The sequence below is a fragment of the Carassius gibelio genome, chromosome A13 (genome assembly GCF_023724105.1).
Source record: "Carassius gibelio isolate Cgi1373 ecotype wild population from Czech Republic chromosome A13, carGib1.2-hapl.c, whole genome shotgun sequence".
Classification (NCBI taxonomy): Eukaryota; Metazoa; Chordata; class Actinopteri; order Cypriniformes; family Cyprinidae; genus Carassius; species Carassius gibelio.
In genome coordinates, this window is record NC_068383.1 from 2198358 (window position 1) to 2220571 (window position 22214).

Here is a 22214-nt window from a genome sequence, read left to right on the forward strand (position 1 = left end):
ACCCCTATTTTATCTGCTACGGAATGCGATTCGCTTCGGTTGAAACCCCCGAAACGCGACTAGGCTAGTTTTGAGTATCAACTGGGCGGGTTTTGTTGTGAAAACCTGGCAAGCCTGGTTTGTGTATCCTTCAGTCCGTTTCAGAAGCGGAGACAGGATTACCACAGAAAACGATCGAGGAGCGATTTTGTCGGATTCGCATCCTTTCCTACATTTTCGGACGACGTTTCCAACGCTGATTGTCGATGGTTTCCCCGCTATTCTCCAATGGATTACTAATTTAACCGCAGGAACAGCAGGTTATATCAGGTAGGACCTTCATGTTCAAGTCAGATAATGGAGACGGAGATCGAGCGAGCGAGAACCGCGCCGCGTCGAGCTTCCAAATCAGCGCTTCTTAACAAATAATCGCGCAGATCGCCGTTTTGACCGCGAAGCTGTGGATTGAAGGTTTTTTCCTAACCTTGTTTTCGACGTTAATAGCGCGTCTAAACGGCGGGGGGAGTCTCTGATTGTCTTTATTAGCCGATGCAGCAAGATTGACCAACTTCAGGCTTCATCTGATGTTGTGTTGGAATTCGCAAAAAGACTCCGCTAACGTTACTTTCTTTCCGCGGTTGATGAGGGGGACACTGCCTTGTTAGATTGGATCCCTTACGTAAGGCTTTGTGCGATTTTTCGACAACAAGCGTTGAAATCTCGGGAGTCTTGACAGGGCAGATGTATGAACGTCGATTGTGAGCACAATAAATCTTTCACTCGCTCTTTTGAACTTCTCCCGCACGTCGTTTCTGATTGCGATCGTTTGAATCAGCTTCGTCGATTTCTACGGATCTGTGAGCCTGAACAGAAATGGCTGTCAGCGAAGACAGTTGCGTTCACGAAGATTAAAGTCTCTATTTCGACGTTAGGACGCCTGAACGCGACAGTTATTGTCTCAGGTGACTTTGCCGTTAGGGCTCAGAGCGGCGCATTTGTTTTCTATTCTCTCAAATCAGTCCGATTTCACCGACTTACACAAACCCTTTTAGGTTGACCTTGTTCGGATCGTTCATTGTGTCGCAAGCCGTCAGCATTTCGTAGCCTCCATTTAAACACCGTCAGTTCTTTGTCATTTTAACTGTCTAGTTTGCGTGCTTTTTCACCATCAGACTGTGTCTGGCTTTAGTCGCAAAAGCAATGTCGCTATCGTCCCACTTCGTGAAGTCAACACATAATATAGAGCAGGCGGCGGATTCCGTTCCTTTGTACGTTCGAAACAGCGCTGAACGTTGCGATGTTATGTCGACGTCAAAGCGACTTGTCTGGCACGTAAATGTCGTCATAATGCTGTAGCGCAGTCGACGTTACGCAAACGCGCACGCAGACTATTGTAGTTTATCAACGCCACGCTTAACTTTCTCTAGTAGTTTAACTCTAGTTGTTTTGATCTGCTGACTCCGCAACTGTGTACGCGAAGAGCTCACCGTTCGTGATCATTACATTTAAACGCCATAAACCCTTAAAGCCTAAAGGTGCTGTAAGCTATTTTTGTTCTTCAAATATCACAAATATAATGTTACCATTACCTGACTGTTATCAAAAAAATCACAAATCTCTTTGACGGAAAGCCACAGGCTCTGTAAACGGGGGAGGGGCCTGTCCTTGTTTTAGCCAATCAGAAACACGCTCCCCGTCAATCGTGTTGCGCTGACTTCGCTGGTATGTCTAAAGAGGGCGGGGTTTGGGAAAGAGGGCGTATTTCAGTTTCATTAAGAAATGTACAACATTTTGTCCCAAGTAATAATGAATAGAAGGACACATTTAATTCCTAAGTTTCTTAAATGTCATTTTGTAATAAAAAAAAAAAAATCATAAATCCAATCGTAAAATCAAAATCGTGAATCGAATCGTGAGTTGAATGAATCGTTACATCACTAGCTCATTTCCCATTTTTTTAATCCATCACCATTGGCAAATAATACAGCAAAGATTGCTGAAGTCAACACATTTTGCTAATAGACCTACCGATTTCTTTGCTGTGAAAAATAACACAATGCTGTCGGTGTCATCTTTCTAAAGTAATTTTTACCCCCTTTAATTTTGCTTGAAATCTCAGATGAAAATTGGCATCTTGACCCTCCTTTACAAAATAGTGAACTTCCATGACATTTAGTGTTTTAGCATCCGTCACTATTTATGCTTGTCTGTCTTGGAAAAAAAAAAAAATGAGATTGAGAAGTTCTCTGAAACTCTGAAATGTAATTGATTAGACAAGGAATGACCAAAATATAAATCAAATAAAATATAAATTGTATTACTATGGACGATAAAGGCTAGCTAAAAAATGTATCAATGATATAATGTTTCATATCATTCGGTATTGATAATTATTGACATTTATAACCTTTTTTAAAACGAAGAACAACATATATTTTTTTTAATTTAAGCACTTTATTTTTAAATTAACCCAATTTTTTTAGACAAACAACAAATATTTTTGTTTTAACAATCAAACACAAAATAAAAATTAAATATCTAATTTCTAATGTTTTATATACATATTAAATATTTGTCTTGTCTCCCGAGGCCACAGGTTAGGGTTCACATCTATATTTTTTTACTTGAGACGATAAGTTATTTAGTTTTCATTGGCTCAAGTAAAAAAATATAGATGCGAATCATTACCCTAATTATTATTTTTTTTTAATTGGATGAATGAAACACTTTGCATCTTTGTTTTATTCGCACCAACATTATTTGATTTTAACATTTTGGAATAATGTATTTATACAGCATACTTTTATTTAGTCTCACCAAATTTAAAAACTAAAACGAAAATACTGAATGCTGATTAAGAAACATCTTATTGAATGTGTGTTGATTGTGTTTTTTGGATTGTAGAACTATTCAGTTATTGCCTTTAATTTCACATGGTTACCTTTAATCTTTTAATTTAAGGCCAGTTCTATGTAATTTCAACCCAATTCAAAAACAAAAGCTAAATGTGTGTGTCCAATTCCGATTCTGGGAGTCACGATCCATTTCCAAAACGATTCTTAATCTACATTTTTCCCCAATTAATTCTTCTGCTTTGCAAATAAATTTTTACAATTTAACATCTTCAACAAAATTACAGTTACCGTATTTTCCGCACTCTAAGGCGCACCGGATTATAAGGCGTACCTTCAATGAATGGCCTATTTTAGAACTGTTTTCATATACATGTTGTTTTTTGAGAAAATTAAAGGCTTTTAAGTGCGCCTAATAGTGCGGAAAATACGGTATATGCTTTTTTTATAGTTGGAATCTCTTTGTCAATACTGCCATCTTAAAAATATAGGGTATGAATCTTCCCTGGTTTCACAATTCAGTTTAGTTATGATTACCATTATCAACTCAATATCACTTTGCTTCACATTCTCAGTTTTCAATATTATTGCACATGGCTACATTTTCATATGCATTTTATATCAAATTTATTTTGTGCAAAATTAACTATTATTATACAAGCACAGCAAGCTATTTTTTAAAACAATTGCTTATTTAAAATAATTGTTCTTTAAGTGTCTGAAAGTTTACAGACAATAGTTGAGGATTTTTTTTCCCCCTCAGCATTGCTGTTTATTACTGATGAACTGGCTGCATTCACGCACAGATGTATTTCGATATCAGATGTTTCGTCCTGCCCTGAAAACATAACTGACTGTGTGTACATCAATTTCGTATAAAAGTATAAGAAAATGCAAGTGCATTTAACCGCAGCATGCATCTACCGTATTTTCCGGACTATAAGTCACACTTTTTTCTAAATTAATTTGACATGAACCAAGAGAAAACATTACCGTCTCCAGCCGCGAGAGCGCCCTCTCATGGCTGTAGACGGTAATGTTTTCTCTTGGTTCAGCGTATTCCGTACACCGCGTCTTTAGCGCGCACACGTGCCATAAACAAGCTCAGAATCTTTAAAGAGACAATTGCGATGCATCAGAGATTCGATTTTTTTTTTCTCCCACCCCTAATTGTTACTGTATAATTATGATTGGTCAAGTTTTGTAACTAATTTGACTAATAACGCTGCACAATAGACTGGTTGTACGTTCCTTGTTGGTCTTTATCGTCTGCAGATGTAAATGTTAATTTAATCATGTATTTGGTTCTTGAGGCTGAATGAAAGTGTGTTTTTATAAACTGCTCACGTACAGTTTTAATGGTTTCTTCCTGCAGCATTATGTACATCTCCAGCTGCAGATGTCTTTGCCTCTGGGTTAACTGCACACTCTCTCGCTGCAATCAACTGGGAACTTTAGTTATTAGTCATTTATTTGATCTTTTAGCAAACTAGTATAAAGCACTCTTATTACAGTGACCTGATATTAAGAATAAGTAAACTTGAATTGCACAATGGTTGTAGTTAGCAAACTAACCTTTTCAACCATTTGATGACCAACCCAGATCTTCAGCTTGTTTAAAAAAATATTTTAAGTTAAAAAATCTGAACCATTTCTATTTGGAGCAGAGTTTTGGGGAATATTGTTGGGCACGTGTTTCTGTGTACATCTGGAGTATTTCGCATTTCCTAGTATCAAAAAGCCCAGTGTGATGGATAAATATAATAGACTTTTTCTGTGTACATTTGAGATTTCAACAACTGTCCTAGTTAATGTCGGATCAAACATCTCTGCAAAGCAATCTTTTCCCTCGTCTGTTCAACATCTTGCTCCGGTTTTCATTATCAATATGTTTTCATTTCTTTCAGCTGAAGATCTGAAACAGAGTACACTCGAGAGGATCACCTTCACCGTGGACGGAGATGAAGGTAATGGTCTTGAACTTTAGAGCCGCTGTGTAGAGATGATATGGAGCTGGGACTTATGATTTACGTGATGTGGAAAACATGGACAGACTTGTGGAATCCAGTCGTAAAAATGGACTTTACTGTAGTTTGGATAAATTATTAAAATCAAAAGTAGTTCATTACACTCAAATCAAATTGTGATATGGACTTGCATTTGTAAATATTAAGCCGCAAAAAGACTTTAAATCAGAATCCTAAATGCTCTGCATATGTGTTGATGAATGGTGTATAACATGAACATGCTCTAAAAGAGTCACTTCCTGAGCATTTTATTAAAACTATAATCATCTAATAAATTAATAAAACTTATTTTTTATATATAATAATCATACAATATTTCTTCCATGTTTTAATTTTAATAGTTAACCCCATTTGATTGCCCAAAATGAAGTTATTTTTCAGTTGTTTAAAAAATAAATTAAATTACTGTTTTATGTCTTCATTTGGTAACCAGAAAAATCTAAATACACAACACAGAATTAAAAATAATAATAATTCATAGGGCATAAATGTCATAAATTAAGTTGATTTGAATTCATATAATAAGATATGATTAAACACAGAATTTGGTAACAATAAAACAGAACGTGAGTAAAACATAAAATATTTCATAGGTCTCTAAAAATTTAATTTTTTGTTTAACTTTTAATATCTTGAAAAGTTTAATGATTTTAATTAATTAGACATGCTTTTTAAATTAATACAATGTAATCTGACCATTAAAAAAGGAGGCCGGAAAAATAAAAACAGTAGAAAAAATGGAATCCAGAAAAAATTAACTGTAATTTGGGGAAAAAATTAATATATTTTCTATATTATAATAAAATTTCCTAAGTAGTGCAGATGATTAAAGACTTGAAATGTCTCTAGACGTTGGGTTACGTCACAATGAGACAAAACCTTGGTTTGATATTTGCTGTTGTCATTTGATTGCAGTTTGAATTGTGGAGAGACGTTCTGATTAAACTGCACTAGTTGTATTTTTGGATTTGTTAGTACATTAGTAATCTTGGTCTGCCTAGAGACAATGCATTCTTTAATGCTATGATGATTTTTGATGAATGCAGCATCCTTCAGTTGTTGACTCTATAAGATGCTCATTGCTTGTTTTCAAAGTTGAAGCCTTAGTATTATAGTTTGCTTTAGTGAACACATGTATTTTATTGGATGTTGTTCTGTGTCTGCTGTTTTCGTTTTTATTCAAGTTAGGTATTTTTATGGTCAAGAGTGTGGAGTTCTGCAAAGTAATTTATGATGATGATGACTTGGAGGCTCTTCATGTTGTTCATCAAGCTGCTCATTTGACTGAGAGGTTGTATTGCTCTTTTAGTGAGAGCATTGGCTATTTACTTGCATTTTTGAACAGTCTCGCTTGCATAGATTCTCAAACGCTAGATGTCTCGGTACATTGCAGTAAAAGTTCAAATCGCTTCAGTGCTAACCCTCTACATCTATATCAACACTTTAACAGCATCAGCTCTTGTCTGTAGACACTTGCAGCCATTTAGTAGAAGTACTTTAAATCACTTTTTATACAAAGAATCTACAAAGTCAACGTGAGTTACGCAATGTTTTGTCTTTGCATGTCATTGTGGCTTTAAATGAGATATATCACAGTAATTAGCCCGGTTGGGGATAAAAGTTGGTCCAAATTAGACTTCATAATCTGCATTCAAATGCAGTTAGTAAATTATTTCTCAGACTTAAAGCGAAAAACTGAATATTTAATGTTTTGTGTTTTTATTTTTAATTTACTAGCTATAGTAGTGTTGGGTGTAATGCATTACGAAGTAATTAATTACTCTAATTAAAATACTTTTCCCTTGATAAAAGTAAGGGATTACTATCGAACAATTCTATATAAAACAATTGTGAATTTAACATCGAATGTGAAAATATGTTTGCAATGCAATATAATGCACATGTTAATTGAAAACAGTGTTTACAGGATAATTAAACCGTAAGCAAATATCTGTGACGATCGAGAGGAGAAAAAATTGCGTTAGTGCTTGAAACGCGATTAGCCGGTCAACCCAACTACTGAGAGTCTCAAACAGCATTGGAGGGTCATTTAAAGATGTGATGCAACTATCCTGACAAACTTTGGCAAATCCAGCGATTGGTTCTTCCTCAGTCGTTGAATCATCCTCTCGTTCCTTGTCGTTTTCAGGCATCCTTGCACTCCGGCGAGTGGTATAGCTGCAGGTACAGTCTTCACTTGCCTTTTTTCTAGCAGTATGCAGCAGATAACAAACTGTCCAGAGCTCGATCAGATCTGTAGCCAGCTGAGAGAGCTCCATCGGTTCTTGTAGTGTCTTGGCATGTAATTATATGACATTACATCACATCCTTAGTCATTTGAGCGCTGTGAGGGAGACTGGCAGTGCCAGGGTCTGTGCTAATTAAAAGATGTTCTTCCCACCGCCTGACACAATAATACGAGAAATGGCCAACAAGACTGGTGTTTATCTCACTTTACAGTGCCCTTACAAGGCGCCCTACTCCACAGAACACGGTAACATCGCTCTGGATGTGCTCATATCTCAATTCTGAGAAGAGTTTCATTTCACCTTGTGTTGAGAAACGCTGACTCTGCGACTGAATGTAGCACCGTGGACCAATGAAGATGGCACACGGACATTTATCTGCTGTTTTTGGCTCTTAAAATGTAAATAACACATCTGAGGACTCTATAAAGTGGAGCTGTTTATGTGCATGTGTTAAGCAGAAATGTGATAAGAGGTTACTGGACTGCATCCAGCAAAACAAAGGTTTTTAAAGAAAATGTAAGTGTTTGTAGAAGTCACATCAGCTGCGTCCAGAGTACAGAAGTGACACAGAATCGTGCATAAGTACGTGATTTGGGACGTATTGCCGTGAAGCTGTAGGATGTTCTGGGTGGTTGCTAAGGTGATCAGTGTTGTTGTTTGGACACTGCTAAGGAGTTGCTAGGGTGTCTCTTTATTAATTTAGTATTATTTATAGCTATAATGTTTTAGTATTTATTCATATTTTGAATTGGCTTTTGTTTGGATATTTGTGTTTATTTTAATCTGTTTATATTTTTATACAATTTTTTTTTTGTGTGTTTTGATTTTTTATTAGTTTTTGTTTCAAGGAAACATTTTTGAATTTTCACGTTTTTCCATTGTAAATATTTACATAACACACTTAACTTCAATTAACTAAATATTAAATGTTAACAAAAAAATTTGTAATTTCACTTTAGTTTAAATAGTTTTTATTTATATTTTTAAAAAAATTATTAATATTTTGTATCAGTTTTTATTTTTATGTTTTCAGTTTATTTTATTTTTATCTACAGTTTTGTGTGGTTTTTTTTTTGTCATTTAATTTTTTTCTTTTTTTTCTTTGTCTATATGGTTTTTTTTATTTTTTTTATTAGTTTTAGTCATTTTGGTACATCAAGTTAAACTAAATTCAGCTGAGAAATGTTACTGTGGCAGTTATTTCAAGGAACGAAAATGGGTTTTTTTTAATGCTTTTAAGTTTGCTTACATTTTAGTTACTTAAAATTGAACAACTTTATTTAACAACACCACAACTAGATATGGCTCAGGTCCTATTATGAATTATTATTATTATTATTATTAATTAAACATTTTAAATGCTTTTACTGTACATACAATTAAATTAAAAGCAATGGTATTCTTGAATTGTCTCTGAGTTTTTCCTGCAAACCTCCTAGAATAAATGATTTCATTCATTTTCTATTTAATAATACTTTGCCTCAAGATGCAAACCCAAACCTCTTTTTTATTGCATGCTCAGATAGGTCAGCAACAGTTCTAGTTCACCAGTTGAAAGTATTGAGCAGCACAACAAAGAGAGGCTTTAAAGCGTAAGTCTTCCTTGCATTCCCCTCCATGTCCTTTACTTGGTGAATAAGCCCAGTCATGGTTAGATAAGAGTATTGTTTGGTTCTTGCTTTGAATGTTTTCCCAAAATGCACTTCAGAATGCCTGAAATTGCAATAGCAGCGAGGTTTGTCTTTGTGTTCGGTGTCGCATTTGTCTCTTACGTGTGGCTCTTTTTCATTCAAAATGACTAGTTTTGAGGAGGCTGATTTAGTGTAGGTGGAGAGACGGACATCTCTTGGCTGTTTCTATTTCTAAAGCGTGACACAGAAGACCGCTAGTGTTTCCCTCCGCAGGCGACCTGCTCCTAACCCTTGTTTGCTTTCACGTCTGACACACATCGAGCTGCTGAAGTGCTGGAGCTCATCTCTGTCTATCAACCAGTTTCAGTGTTTGTCTTGACTAATTGAATATTTTCCTTGACATTAGCATGCTGTTTTACGTGTCAGATTTCATCCTATTTAAAGCACCCGTGCACATTCATGGAGTCGTTACTTTGTGCCTTTTTGTTGCGCATGTTTTTTTTATGAGTTATTGATTTGGCATGTCAAGTAAAAGCTCAGATATTGAAACCCCGATGAAGTTTTAATAAAGCATGAGAAATTGAAAATGAGCCATAGTGATGGTATTGTTTGAATATTAAAGCATTGCATCATTCAGAATACAAATTTGATGAATGTACTCATGCTTATTCCATGCAAGATTAGGAAGAGTTTGTGTCATCATCAGATTTGGAGAAATGTAGCATTGCATCAGTTGCTCTGCAGTGAATGGGTGCCGTCAGAATGAGAGGAGATAAAAACATCACAATAATCCACAGCACTCCAGTCCATCAGAGAACATCTGGAGAAGACAAAAGATGAAACAAATCCAGCATTAAGATGATTTTAACTCAAATACATAGTCTATAATTCATAATAACACTTCCTCCAGTGAAAAAGTGCATCTCCTGTCGTTAAAATCCAGACACATATTTTTTAGCTGTTTTGTAAACAGTACTTGATCTGTGCAGATTTCTCTCCTGATTTAGACCAGAACACTTTTTCACTGGAGGAAGTGTTATTATGGATCTTAGACTCTATAATGCTGGATGTGTTTCAGCTTTTGTCTTCTCCAGATGTTCACTGATGGACTGGAGTGCTGTGGATTATTGTGATGTTTTTATCTGCTCTCATTCTGACGGCACCCATTCATTGCAGCGCATCCGTTGATGAGACACTGATGCAATGTTACATTTCTCCAAATCCAAGATCTTGGATGGCCTGAAGGTGAGCAGATTTTGAGCAAATTTTTGGGTGCACTATTACTTAAACTTACAGATAAAAAAAAAGCAGGTATTCATTTAGAGTGGGACCTATTTTTTATTTTTATCCACATGTTTTGAATATCCAGTGTATTTTTGTCACCCCGCTGGTGTTTTTGCCCCGAGCTCTGGTTAATTTCTAACCCTGCAGAAACCTCCAGTGTTGTTTTTCAGTCGCTGATGAATGAACGTGACGAGGTTCTCCGTGAGATGAGGTCGTGATTCATAGAAACTGAACAGATTTTTGTGTCGGGTTGTGATGGTGGGGGGCATGTTTGACAGATTTTGTGGTTCTGAGGAAGCTGGCTGGCCTTGTGTTCTTGTTAATCACCGTGTTTGATGTTGAAGCCAGAAACAGACTTAACTGAACTAAACTGTGGATTAATGAACCAGCTCAACACTGTTCCCGCATGTTCACCACAAAGTGTGCTTTTCTTTTCAAGATTTGCCACATGAACTTCTGACTTCAGAAAAGGACAAGTTTGGTTCACTAATAGTCTGAACTATTCAGTCTTTAAACGCACATTTTATAATACATTAATATACTCTATTTTCAAGTTGACATCCCTCAGTTAAACTAATGAACTGTAAAGATATATACAGTATAAATATAAACATTAATGTTAATAAATAAAACCATTTACTTGATATTAATTGTATGTTTTTTTTTCTTTGTTTTTAGCAGTAGGGCAGGATGACATGACCAAAATATCTAATCAAAAAAAGGATAATTAGAACAGTCATTAATGTTCAACACACAAGTGTCATATCTATACACATTTTTCCCAGAATGTTCTTGTGACCTTTCGATTAGGGACCTCACCCTTAAGTTACTGCTAATGTTAAAATAAAATAAAAATTCTATTAATAAAATAATTGTATTTATTTTTTGCATCACTCTGAGCATAAGTTCCTTCATTTATTTATTCATGCATTAATGTATTTATTTATATTAGTGCCATTTACTTATTTGCAGTTGCCACAATTTTCCAAATGATTTTCCACAAAATAATAATAATAATAATAATGACCTTCAGTTATTTTTGACTTCAAATTCAGACCCCCCTTGTTTTTTAAAAGTTAACAAAAATGGCTCATCTAATCAGATTTCGAAATTTGAATAATCAGTTTCATAATTTAATATATAATAAACATTCTGTTGTAGTTACTTAAAGGGGGGGGGGGGTGAAATGCTCGTTTTCACTCAATCTCCTGTTAATCTTGAGTACCTATAGAGTAGTACTGCATCCTTCATAACTCCAAAAAGTCTTTAGTTTTATTATATTCATAAGAGAAAGACAGTCTGTACCGATTTTTCCCGGAAAAACACGAGTGGCTGGAGGCGTGACGTGTGGGCGGAGCTAAAGAATCACGAGCGCCAGTAGGCTTTTGCGTTGAGAGCGTTAGGAAGCTGTGACATTACCGTGAGGAAAAAACCATCATCCAAAACAAACCATGGCTTACAGTCAGATTCAGCCGTTTATTTATGATCCAGAATCAGATCCAGAGGCTGAAACTGAACGAGAGCAGCAGCAGCAACGACTCGCTCCAAGCGGGGCTCGAACCCGGGTCTCTGGGAGGGGAGGGGACGCACTAACAAGGAGGCAGAGATATTTGAAGCAGTTTTACTCACCGCCTGCGGTTCCAACACACAATCGTGACCCTTTTTCGTTGGGATTGCATCATCCTTAAGAAATAAACGATACGAAAATCCGTCGTCAAACTGGGCCATTTTTGTAAAACAAGCATCTTCGAAAAGCAGGGAACAAACACAAACACTTGCACAACTCTGTTGATGCTCTGTAAAAATAAACTCCATCCACTGGTCCCTTAATGCTGTTTCTCTTTTGGTAATCTGTGCAGGGTTGTCTTGCCCTGGCAACCAAAAACACACTTTTGTGACATTTGGCGACGCTCTCGCTCTGATCAGTGAAGTCTGTTGTGCTCTCAGTGCTCTGCTATACTGGAGCGCGCGCTCTTCCGGCAGAAGTGCCTCAGGACCCATATAAGGAAATTCCGCTCCATCTAACGTCACACAGAGCCATACTCGAAAAAAACTTTCCGAAACTTGTGGCAAACCGGAAGAGCTTTTTTTGGAACAAAAATACTCCTTCAAACGTACAACTTAATTTTTGAAACTTTGTCCATGTTTAGCATGGGAATCCAACTCTTTAACAGTGTAAAAAACTCAGTATGCATGAAATAGCATTTCACCCCCCCCCCCTTTAAAATTACCAGCTAGTATCTGTTTTGTTGGACCAGAACTGTTTTATGAATATTTTTGTATTTGTTGGTGCAGTGTCTTCCATGCTATCAGTGTTTCTTCGCTCTTCCATTGTTGACATGCTCTTAGTCAGAGGACAGAGCAGCTCGATGTTTTCTCTGGCCGTCCGAACACATGTGTTTAATCAGGCGGTGGACGGCAGGGGAGATTTTTCCACCCCAGCAGAGGAAGGTGAATCGAAAAGCTGTGAAACAGCCAATGCGAGGAACTGTTTTCCCCATGCATGAAGTTGCCAATATTGCGATAGCTTTTCTGGTGTTTCAGCTTATATAACCTTCACTTCAGCGGCGTTTGTAATAACGCTGGCAGCGCAGTGCAGGATTTTGAAGTCATTTCACTGCTGGCCTGAAGTTCCTGAATGCAAATCGCAGTGCTGACTGAGGAATGGCGCTCTCCTGCCTTGGAGGCCGCTGGCTGCACGACCCAGAAAATACATGAGTGCTGTTCTTTGTTAGCTGTTAGTAATGGATACTCGCTCTGCAAAGGCGTGACTCATGAAAGTGCAACAGCGCTGATGTTGTCATTTACAGCAAAGCCAATTGAATTACAGATTTGCTCTGTTGGGTCATTTATCAACTTGTTAGTAACAAACTGATTACTAAAACAAATTAGGTAAGAGTTAGATAACTCTTTAAAGGGACAGTTCATCCAAAATACTGTAATTTACTCACAGTCACGTTGTTCCAAACATTGAGAACAAACGGCGATATGTTGAAGCATGTTCGTGTACTCTGTGTTGGGGAAAGTTACTTTTAAAGTAATGCATTACAGTATTGCATTACTCCCTAAAAAAGTATCTAATTATGTTACTTTTTATGAAAAGTATTCCATTGCGTTACTTTTTAAATCTGGCCTGGGCTTGATGTTTGTTTTTAATGTCAAAACGTTAATGTAAAATGTAAATTCACATCTGTTGCTTGCATATTTACCATTTAATTATTGTAGGTTTGCTTTATATTCCGAGTTTGCATTTCATCTGTCTTTATTCAGTTTGTAGAATACTGCATCTGTTTGTGTTCAAGTGAGATGATGACATTTAGTCTAGAACGATTTAAAAAGTAATGCATTACTTTACTTGTTACATGGAAGAACAAACTAATCTGATTATACTTATAATGGTAGCCATTGACTGTCATGAGTATATTTTTCTGTACTGTGGAAATCCATGGCTTCTGTCAGATGTTTTCTCCAAAATATCTTCTTTGAAGTCAATTTAGTTTTGGTCACCCAAAGAAAACGCATCCAGGTTTGGGACAACTTGAGTAAACGATGACAGAATTACAATTTTTTTGGTTAACTGTCCCTTTAATACATCAAAAGTATATAATACTAGATACTAAATTGAACAAAAGCTAAACCATACAGTATAAAAAGAATAAAACCGGCTACTGGAGTATGCTTTTTGCTTTCTACTTCAGAATCTCACAAATAATTCAATGTTACTTGCCATTTGTTTGTCATCATTTGTGAAATTCACTAGCAGTTTTTGAGTTTAAGTTGAGTATAAATGCTACTTCAAGTGGCAAGACTTCCAAGTTTTTGCTTTGCAGAGACTCAAATGAGGTGAAAAAAGCCAATAATTTAATAATTAATGTAAAGTCATGTCTAGAGACCAGAAATGCTGTATATATATCCATTTGTCATTTCCGACATCCTAATCCGAATTTTATTTTATTTGAAGATTCAGAGAAGCGGTTTCACGTCTCAGAACGACGCTTGAAAGTGCTTTTGTATTGGTTTCTTTAGAATTCAATGGAAGGAAATGAGTCAGTAACTCTTTGTTATAGTTTATTTTTTGAAGGGTTATGGCACGTTACAATCACATCTTACCAAAACACACCAAAAATAATCATCAAGGCAGAGGGGAAGTCGAGGGTTTTTGAGTTCTTACGGTTTGTTCCAGTGCTTTTGTTGCAGAACGCAGTCGATCCGTCATTCATTCGGGCCGCTGTGGTCTCAAAGATCTTGCCAAACCCGAACTTTTCCTCATGTCCCAGTGTGAAAATGCAAGGGAGGGCTTCAGGAAACCACAGCTGAACAGATTCCAGCGCAGCTTCGTATTGCCAAGGGATGGTCATGTAAACATTCTGCGGCTCTGCCAACTAATGAGGTGTTTATGTTGGAATCAAGTGCCTGCGACTCCCTCTTCCACTCACTTGATTTGCCAGTTTTGACTAATTGCCATGAATAAAGCCTCATATCACCTAAAGAGCTCCTACTGTGACGCTCACAGATGTGATCGTGTGTGAAAGTAAAGCTAAAAACCAATGAAATTCTGATTGGAACATTAGTTCTGGAATCACTGATGAATGCATCTCCATGCGCACACACAAATTCTGTTAATGTGGCACCATCTCAACAACTCGGCTCCGTTTTGTTTTACGTTTTATTTGTCTAACAAATTGCTTAACTCAAGTTCTTCCCCATCATGTTTGGGACTTGTTTCCCTCCGTTTCTTCAAACTGCTCTGTGTTGCTCACGTAAAGCAGAGTCGCTGCTGGTTGACACGTTTTGCAGTAGCCTCTTCTGAAGTGTTTGTGTTTGACAGCCAAGGCCCAGTGAGGTGTGGCGGGAAATGACCTCATGCGTGAACATACTCAAGCGGTTCATTTTGGTCGTCTTTGGAAAAAATGAGCTAGTATGCATAATGGTTTGAATGTGATGTTCTGTCTTAAAATTGCTTCTAACAACTGGATTACACAAAATTATTTTTATATTTGTTTTTGAGAAATATATGCTTTCACTCATAGCTCAGGTGCGTTTAATATGTTTCAGTGGTTGAAGGTTTGGATAACACACAGTGCATTTTTGCATTTAACGTTGCTTCTTTTCCATTGTTTTTTATATAAACAATATATAGCCTATATTTGTGCAAAATGATTGTTTGAGCATTGCATCTTTTTCGTGCATCCCATTCTAAAAACAAAGCATGAAAGAAATAAACGATTTATTTTTTAAGAAAATGCACCACTATAAATTGCGGCTTTTTTTTTATTCACTACCCAGCGTTTTTTAAATTTAAGTGAATAAATGCTTTCTGTGCAAATTAATTTTTAAAGCTAAACTCTTAAAATCTTGAAGGAAACTAACTAGAGCTGCATGATAGAACAAAATTAAATGGACATTGTGATGTGGTTAAGTGCAGTTTATACAATTTCTGCACCGTTATTAACGTTTTTACTTTGAAATCAAAATTGGAATAGAGAATAGTGGAACTTTATTTAATAATGATTATTTTCATATATTTTGAAAGCTCATTCAATTAATTTTTTTATTTTCTTAAATTGTTTTTATTATTTTTGTTTTAAGGCACAAAAAATGTATATTATTATTTACACATATATATTTATATTAGTATTTTAAATTTTCTGTGTAAATGCACTCTCCCCAAAAACACCTTACTGACTCTAGAATGATTCCCAAATAAGGCTCAAGTCGCTTGGTGAAAATTACTGTATTTCATATTGCAGAAAATCTAAATATCATCAGTTTTTCCAATATAATTTAGCCCTTTCCCAAACTATTCAAGCTCTTGTTTCCATGCATCACCAGTTCGATTAGTGTCTGATCTTTAAAGTTTTAAAAAGGAGGAAAAATGATGATGATGTAATGCTCATGAACCCGGTTTTGGATCCTCGGTTGCTCGACGCCAGTGCGTTCTTTTCTGCTCACCTCACTGAAGGGGATTCAAAGGATTTTTGAAAGTAAAACGTCTGAAATGAACTCTTCTTGAAGTGGATGTTCGCTCTCATCATGCATGAGCTGAAAGCACCTCAAGAGCTTTGAGTGAATGAAGCCAGAAGCTCCAGTGTAAGCCTCCTGACCTTCAGATCTCACACATCTCCAGGTGGTCACTATCTGTGTCCAAATTCACCGAAATGGGTTTCTGAGGCTGAACATCTCTTACCATCATTTATCAGACACCACAGATCAAGCCCTAGTAAGTGCTTACTAAATCAAAAGCTCCTGATCTGATACTTAAAGTGAGGTTTTCCTGTTGTAAATTATTAAATTACGTCATATGGCAGACAACCGTAACTAAACCCTTTGTAGGCTGACTTTCTGAATACACTAGCTATATTTGCAGTGCAAGAGTGATATTTTAAAAAAGCAGCAGTTTTTGTCTTGCTTCCTAATCTAGTTGCTTTTGTTTCTCTTTTAATAAAAGTGTGCTAACTCTGTAAATGTAAATCTATAGCTGTATGTAGTTGCATTATGCAGAGATAAACATTTAAGTATCGTTACAGTAGTTCATTGTAGGGCTGTAGCTATCGAATATTTTAGTAATCGAGTATTCTACCAAAAATTCCATCGATTAATCGAGTAATCGGATAAAATGTGTTTTTGCTTAATTAAAGTGCAATATTATTTATGCGAGAGAAAATAAGACTCCTGGGGCTCTTAAAATGAACAATTAAGTTTCCTTTTTTAGATTTTTTTTTTTACTTTTTAAATGCATAAAATGCATTGCATACATTAAAATAAAAATTTAATTATTACCCATTGTTTCTCTGTCTGTACTCCTAATGTGAACAATGACAATAAAGTTGACAGATGAATTAAGTTCATTTAAGTGCCATTCAGTTGGGGTTTAAAATAAAGCATTTTCTGAGATGCACATTAAACATTAAACACATAAAACATTAATTTAATTTATCTTTTAATTATTAAAAATTAAGCAAACTTAACTTTTTGGTAAACAAAGGGGATTTACTATTAAAAATAAAACATGGAAGAAATGTTGTGTGATTAAACCTTAAAAAAAACGGACTTTTATTTTGACGGGTCGACGTACCTTTACAGTTCTTTGTATTGTGATGTGACAACGGTCAAATGCTCATGAAGTGACTGTCAGTGCAGTTCTGGAGATGTTGTTCATGTGTTCACGTCCTTATTTAGTGAGACAGCATGCGCGCTTAGGTGTGTGTGATAAAGGAACTCGCGCTTCTGCTCCATTCATTAACAGAGACACACAGAACATGCAGGATTCATATTTAAATAGACTGTTCCGGCTTAATATTTACAGATATTAGTCCATATTTGATTTGATGTAAGTGCAATGACCTATTTTTGATTAATTCATTCACAATTTGTCAAATTTCGTGCCATTCCGCATTAAACTGTTAAACTCCGTTAAACTCCGTTTTTATGACTGGATTCCGCGATTCCCTCCGCGTTTTCTGCATCGCGGAAATCATATGGCCCTAGTTGTTGTATGCCAGCTCTATCTTGCAATGGACACACGCCACGACGTTCTCTTCACGTTTGCCCGCGCGCTCTAATCAAAACACTGCTGACTCCTTGCAGTATCTCGGATGCAGCGCTTGCGTCTCCTTCCACTTTGTGGGTGACGTAAACGCAATGTGTCACATTAAAAAATCATTAAAAGAGGCTTCGAGGCAGAGGAATTTGCCTCGATCATTTTTTGTAATCGAGTAACTCGAGTTACTCGAGGAATCGTTTCAGCCCTAGTTCATTGTTGTTTATGAATGGAAAGTCATGTCGAGCACAGTGCATTATGGGATGCCCTGGTTCTATTCTGCACATTTTGTAGGACCGTATGAAATCGGTTACTTTTTTTCCCCACAAAAATGTTTATTTAATTTGTATTTTTTTCCAGATTGCTTTTTTCTCTCCTGAATTCAATTTAATTTGTTTTTTAATCAAAAAGCAAGTCTAATTAATTAAAATCATGAAGCCTATACAATTTAAAAGCTGTTTTATATATTTTTTTTTATAAATTCTTATTTTTTTTTTTTATTCCATTTTAATGTTTTAATCAAAAACATGTCTAATTAATTGAATTCATAAAAAACAATTTAATTGATTAATTTCTTTACAATAATAGGGCCCTATGATTTTTTTTTTTTTTTTTTTTGGAAATTCTGTTTTGTTTATTTTAAATATGCTCCTAATCAAAAGCATAAAACATTAATTTATCTTTTCATAATCAAATAAATTAAACCCTTTCATTTTTGGGGGGCAAACAACGTGCTGCACAACAGAGGTTTACTGTTATATTTACAACATAGATGACAAATTGTGCGATTGTTCCTTAAGTCATTATTATTATCATTATTACATTTAGAAAAACTGTAAAATAGCGAAATAAATAAGTGAAAGCAGACTTTTATTTTGAAGTGCTGCAGTAAAGACCTTTCAGTTTCTGTGTGTATATGATATGACAGTAGTTTTAGTCAAATGAAAAGGTCAAACGCTGATAAAGTGGCTCTCTGGAGATGAAGATTGTGTTTATGTCCTCATATACTGTAGTAAGAGCGTTGTGCATGCTTCAGCATGTGTAGTAGATGAAACCGTGCGCCTGTGCACAGTATAAAAATGACACGCTTCCCCGTGTTCAGTGTTTTGTGGGTGTCTTGGTGCTGCTCTGGAGAGCTGACTGTTGTTTCTGTTTCTCTGGAGCGCGTGAGGACTGATGGCAGATTGTTAGAGCCGTTTGTGTGATGTTAATGAACATCTGTGGTGTGTCTGCTGGTGCCCCGTCAGGCTGAGAGCCACAGGATGGGCCAGCGGAGCAGAGCATGCTGGGTACTTCACTCTTTGGCAGCGCTGCCGTTCCTTCTGGAGACTGAGAAAGAGTTTGTGACGATCTGCAGCTCGCCGAGCGATCGCACAGGAACCATCGGAGAAGTGTGGAAGTATATCATGCATTTGACGGAATATCAGCTGCATATTTACTGAAAATTCACTTAAAATGTTCAAAGTTGACAACAGTACCAGATTTTCATTCTGTTCAGTGCTTCATAATCGGCCATTTTTTTGTGTGAATCCTAAAGACTTGAATCAATCAGAACAGTTATTGATTAATTATTAAGAATTAATCTGACTCTCTTATTGAACTGTGCATCAGTCTCTTCACTGACTGGTTGATCATATGCCAATGTATAATCAAAGATGCACATTATATGAATCAAATATGTTGGTCACGTTGGTTGGTTTAGTATTTTTATGTAGTTGTGTAGATTGCACCAATTGTTCAAAGGTTCATTATTATATTATTTTGTTTGTAGTGATGATAATAATAAAAAATTCAATTATATACAAATAAATTATTTTTACATAACGTTAAAAATAAAAATAATTACATTTAGTCAGATAAGCATATAAGCAGAGTCAGCGATGTAAGTTTTTTGGAATTATGTTGATACAATGACAAATTGAGAATTTAAAAAATCGGAAAATATCATAAATATTAATGTCTAAAAAGGGTTATTATGGTTAACAAAACCATAATAAATGAATTGTAATTTTTTTCCCAGTTATGCAACATGTCTCCTTTTCATTTAGTTAAACTTATTGCAGTAAAATAATTAAAACTGAAATAAAATACAAAAAACTATGCTGACATTGTCTGTCTGTCTAATTGCTACTAATTTATATATTTTTAATTATACTCAAATTATTTATTTAATTGAAAGGCAGTGGAATTTCTGCGTGTTTAAATAGTTTTACACTGAATTTTGCAGAAATTATACAACAGTCCTGTACACTGTATTAATTTGTGTATTAAGTTCTTTACAGTGCTAACGGTTATGAAATCACAGCTCTGCTATCAGCCACATTCAGTGAAGTTTCTCTTGTTTTCGATGACTGTGTGAATCAGATCTGTCCGTTATGTGTTTCTTTGATTAATTGTATGTTGAGGAAACCCTCTTGTTGAGCCGATGTAATGACTGGCGTTAGCAGAAATGCTTGATGTTAATGTCTTATCTTCTGTGGTCATTCCAAAGCATTTAGTGCAGCTGTGTTTGACTGCGTGCTTTACATCTGGTTAAACAGCAGAAAGCACATGTTATCATGGTGTTCGTCATGTGATCATCAGCTCTTCTGTGGTGTAAGGATCTTGTCATCTGGCAGTCAGTGGTTTGTCGTGGGTTTGTTTAAGATGGGAATTTAAATGGAGCAGCTGGCTTGAATTTACTGAGGCTTTAGAGCTAGTGTGATGGGGATTTCTGTTCTAACTATTCACTTTCTCTGCTGAAGTCTGATGCAACTGTTGCATGAACAGACTGAGTATTTGTTCACAGTTAGTAACAAGCAGAAGCACCTCGCGATTGCAAAGCAATTCTTTATGCATGCACAAATGTTTTAACTAGCAATGAAAAATATATTTGCTGCAGAGTTTGTTCATCTTTGTTAACATTAGTTAGTTTTCTGATGCTCGGTTGGCGGTGACGCTGGAGGCTTGGGCCCGTCAATGCTGTTTGTGGCTGTATTTGATTTTGCTAATGACTGGGTTGACGTCCACTTAAAACCACTTAAGATTCATTTTAGAAACGACTTGTTTTCATGATTCATTATTTCATGACGCTTGCAGTAATTTCAGCATCTGCCGTCTCAATGAGGACATATATATACATCAACAACATCACTAGAACTGTTCTGAGTCACTTCACAAGCATTTTACCGTTTCATTTGAGTAAAACCAGTGTCAATTTAAAGGTATTCGCTACAACCCGTCAAAATAAAAGTTCATTTTTACATAAGTAAATATTACTATTATTTAGTAGAATGTATGTGATACTGCTACTACTGTTGAAAAAAATTATAAAACTTTATTTTTTAAAGAAATAAATCACACTATTTCTTCCGTGTTTTAATTTTAAAATAAAATGTGCTTAAATTGAATTAATTAAAAGACAAATACAATTTAGGTGAAACTTGTTTACTGTTTTTCATAATTATATTACTTGTAGAAAAACTTTAAACACAATTGTAAAGAAGTGTAAAGAATGCCATTGGTTTTATTTTTAGTGATATAAAGTGGTTTATTTTTGTGTTTTGCTTTGGTACCGGAATTGGTTCACTGGTATCGGTACCGAACACTGAAATTTTGGTACCGTGACATCACTACTTCAGCAAATGAAGACACCTGGATGACACACAGTCAGCAGCGCTGGGAGATCTCGTCTCTAATGTTTAGTGAGTGGGTGGTGAGGTCGGTTATCTTTGGCCTGTTGGCTGGTAAAGCGCAGACTCTTCAAACAAGAGAGACGAGTCGTCAAGGTTCAGCTCCACCGAGCCGCTCCACCTACACACGCTGCTCCCGCTCTTACACTCATCTGAAGATTAATAAAGACCAACACTAATGTATGTTCAGAGCTGAAATGTGCTGGCCAGCTGTCATGTGTAAGGTGCAGTTATACTGTAATCACAGATTGCCAAAGATAGCATCATAACCTGAGCATTAATGCGCCGTTTTTCATGGAGATGAACGTGATCTGGGATTATTCTTCTCATATATGTGGCCTTCATGGTGTAGTGCCGTCTGTGAGATGGTGCAGTTCCATTTACTCGGGGAAATTAAATTTAACGTTGATTTGGTGATTCATAACTGAAAAGAAAACATTAATAGAATTTTTTTTTTTTTTCATCTAGTTGCTAAGGTGACAATTCTTGTTAACCTTGATTTTTTTTAAATAAACTAAAATGGAAATAAAATTGACAAAAATCATTAAAATGACTAACACACACAAAATGAAAATGTAAAATATAAAAATACAAACTTTTAGTAAACTATTAATAAAAACTAAACTATATAAGTGATTTAAAAAAAAATAAGATTCACAAAATGCATACATTTCAGCATAATAAAAAAAAAATTTGTTTTATTTTGTAAATATTTACTGAATTTGCCTGAATTGATATATACATGGAAAAACGGGTAATTTGCTTAAATTTGCTGTTTATGTTTGTTGTATTGCTTGCAATTTGTTTTTTATTATTTATTTATGAATGCAATATTCAAAGTATTATTATGTGTGAATAAACATATTAATGAATGCCCTGTTTTTAATTAAAATTGTATTATTTTACATCTAATTACATCTATTGAACTTCAGGAGTGTTTAGTAGGATACTCGCTTATTGCTGCTGTATTAAAATTCATAA

At 35.6% G+C, this 22214-nt stretch overlaps 1 protein-coding gene across 2 annotated transcripts in view; it reads left to right on the forward strand.

Moving 5' to 3' along the window:
- LOC128025863 (AT-rich interactive domain-containing protein 4B) overlaps nucleotides 1-22214 on the forward strand; it is a 58432-nt gene continuing 36218 nt past the window's right edge. For both annotated transcript variants that reach the window (XR_008186275.1, XM_052612433.1), the window contains exons 1-2: nucleotides 1-309; nucleotides 4739-4798. Coding sequence is in view for 1 of the 2 variants with exons in the window: in XM_052612433.1 (XP_052468393.1) it covers nucleotides 4793-4798 (6 nt within the window). In the remaining variant the exon portion in view is untranslated. The remainder of the gene's footprint in view (nucleotides 310-4738; nucleotides 4799-22214) is intronic.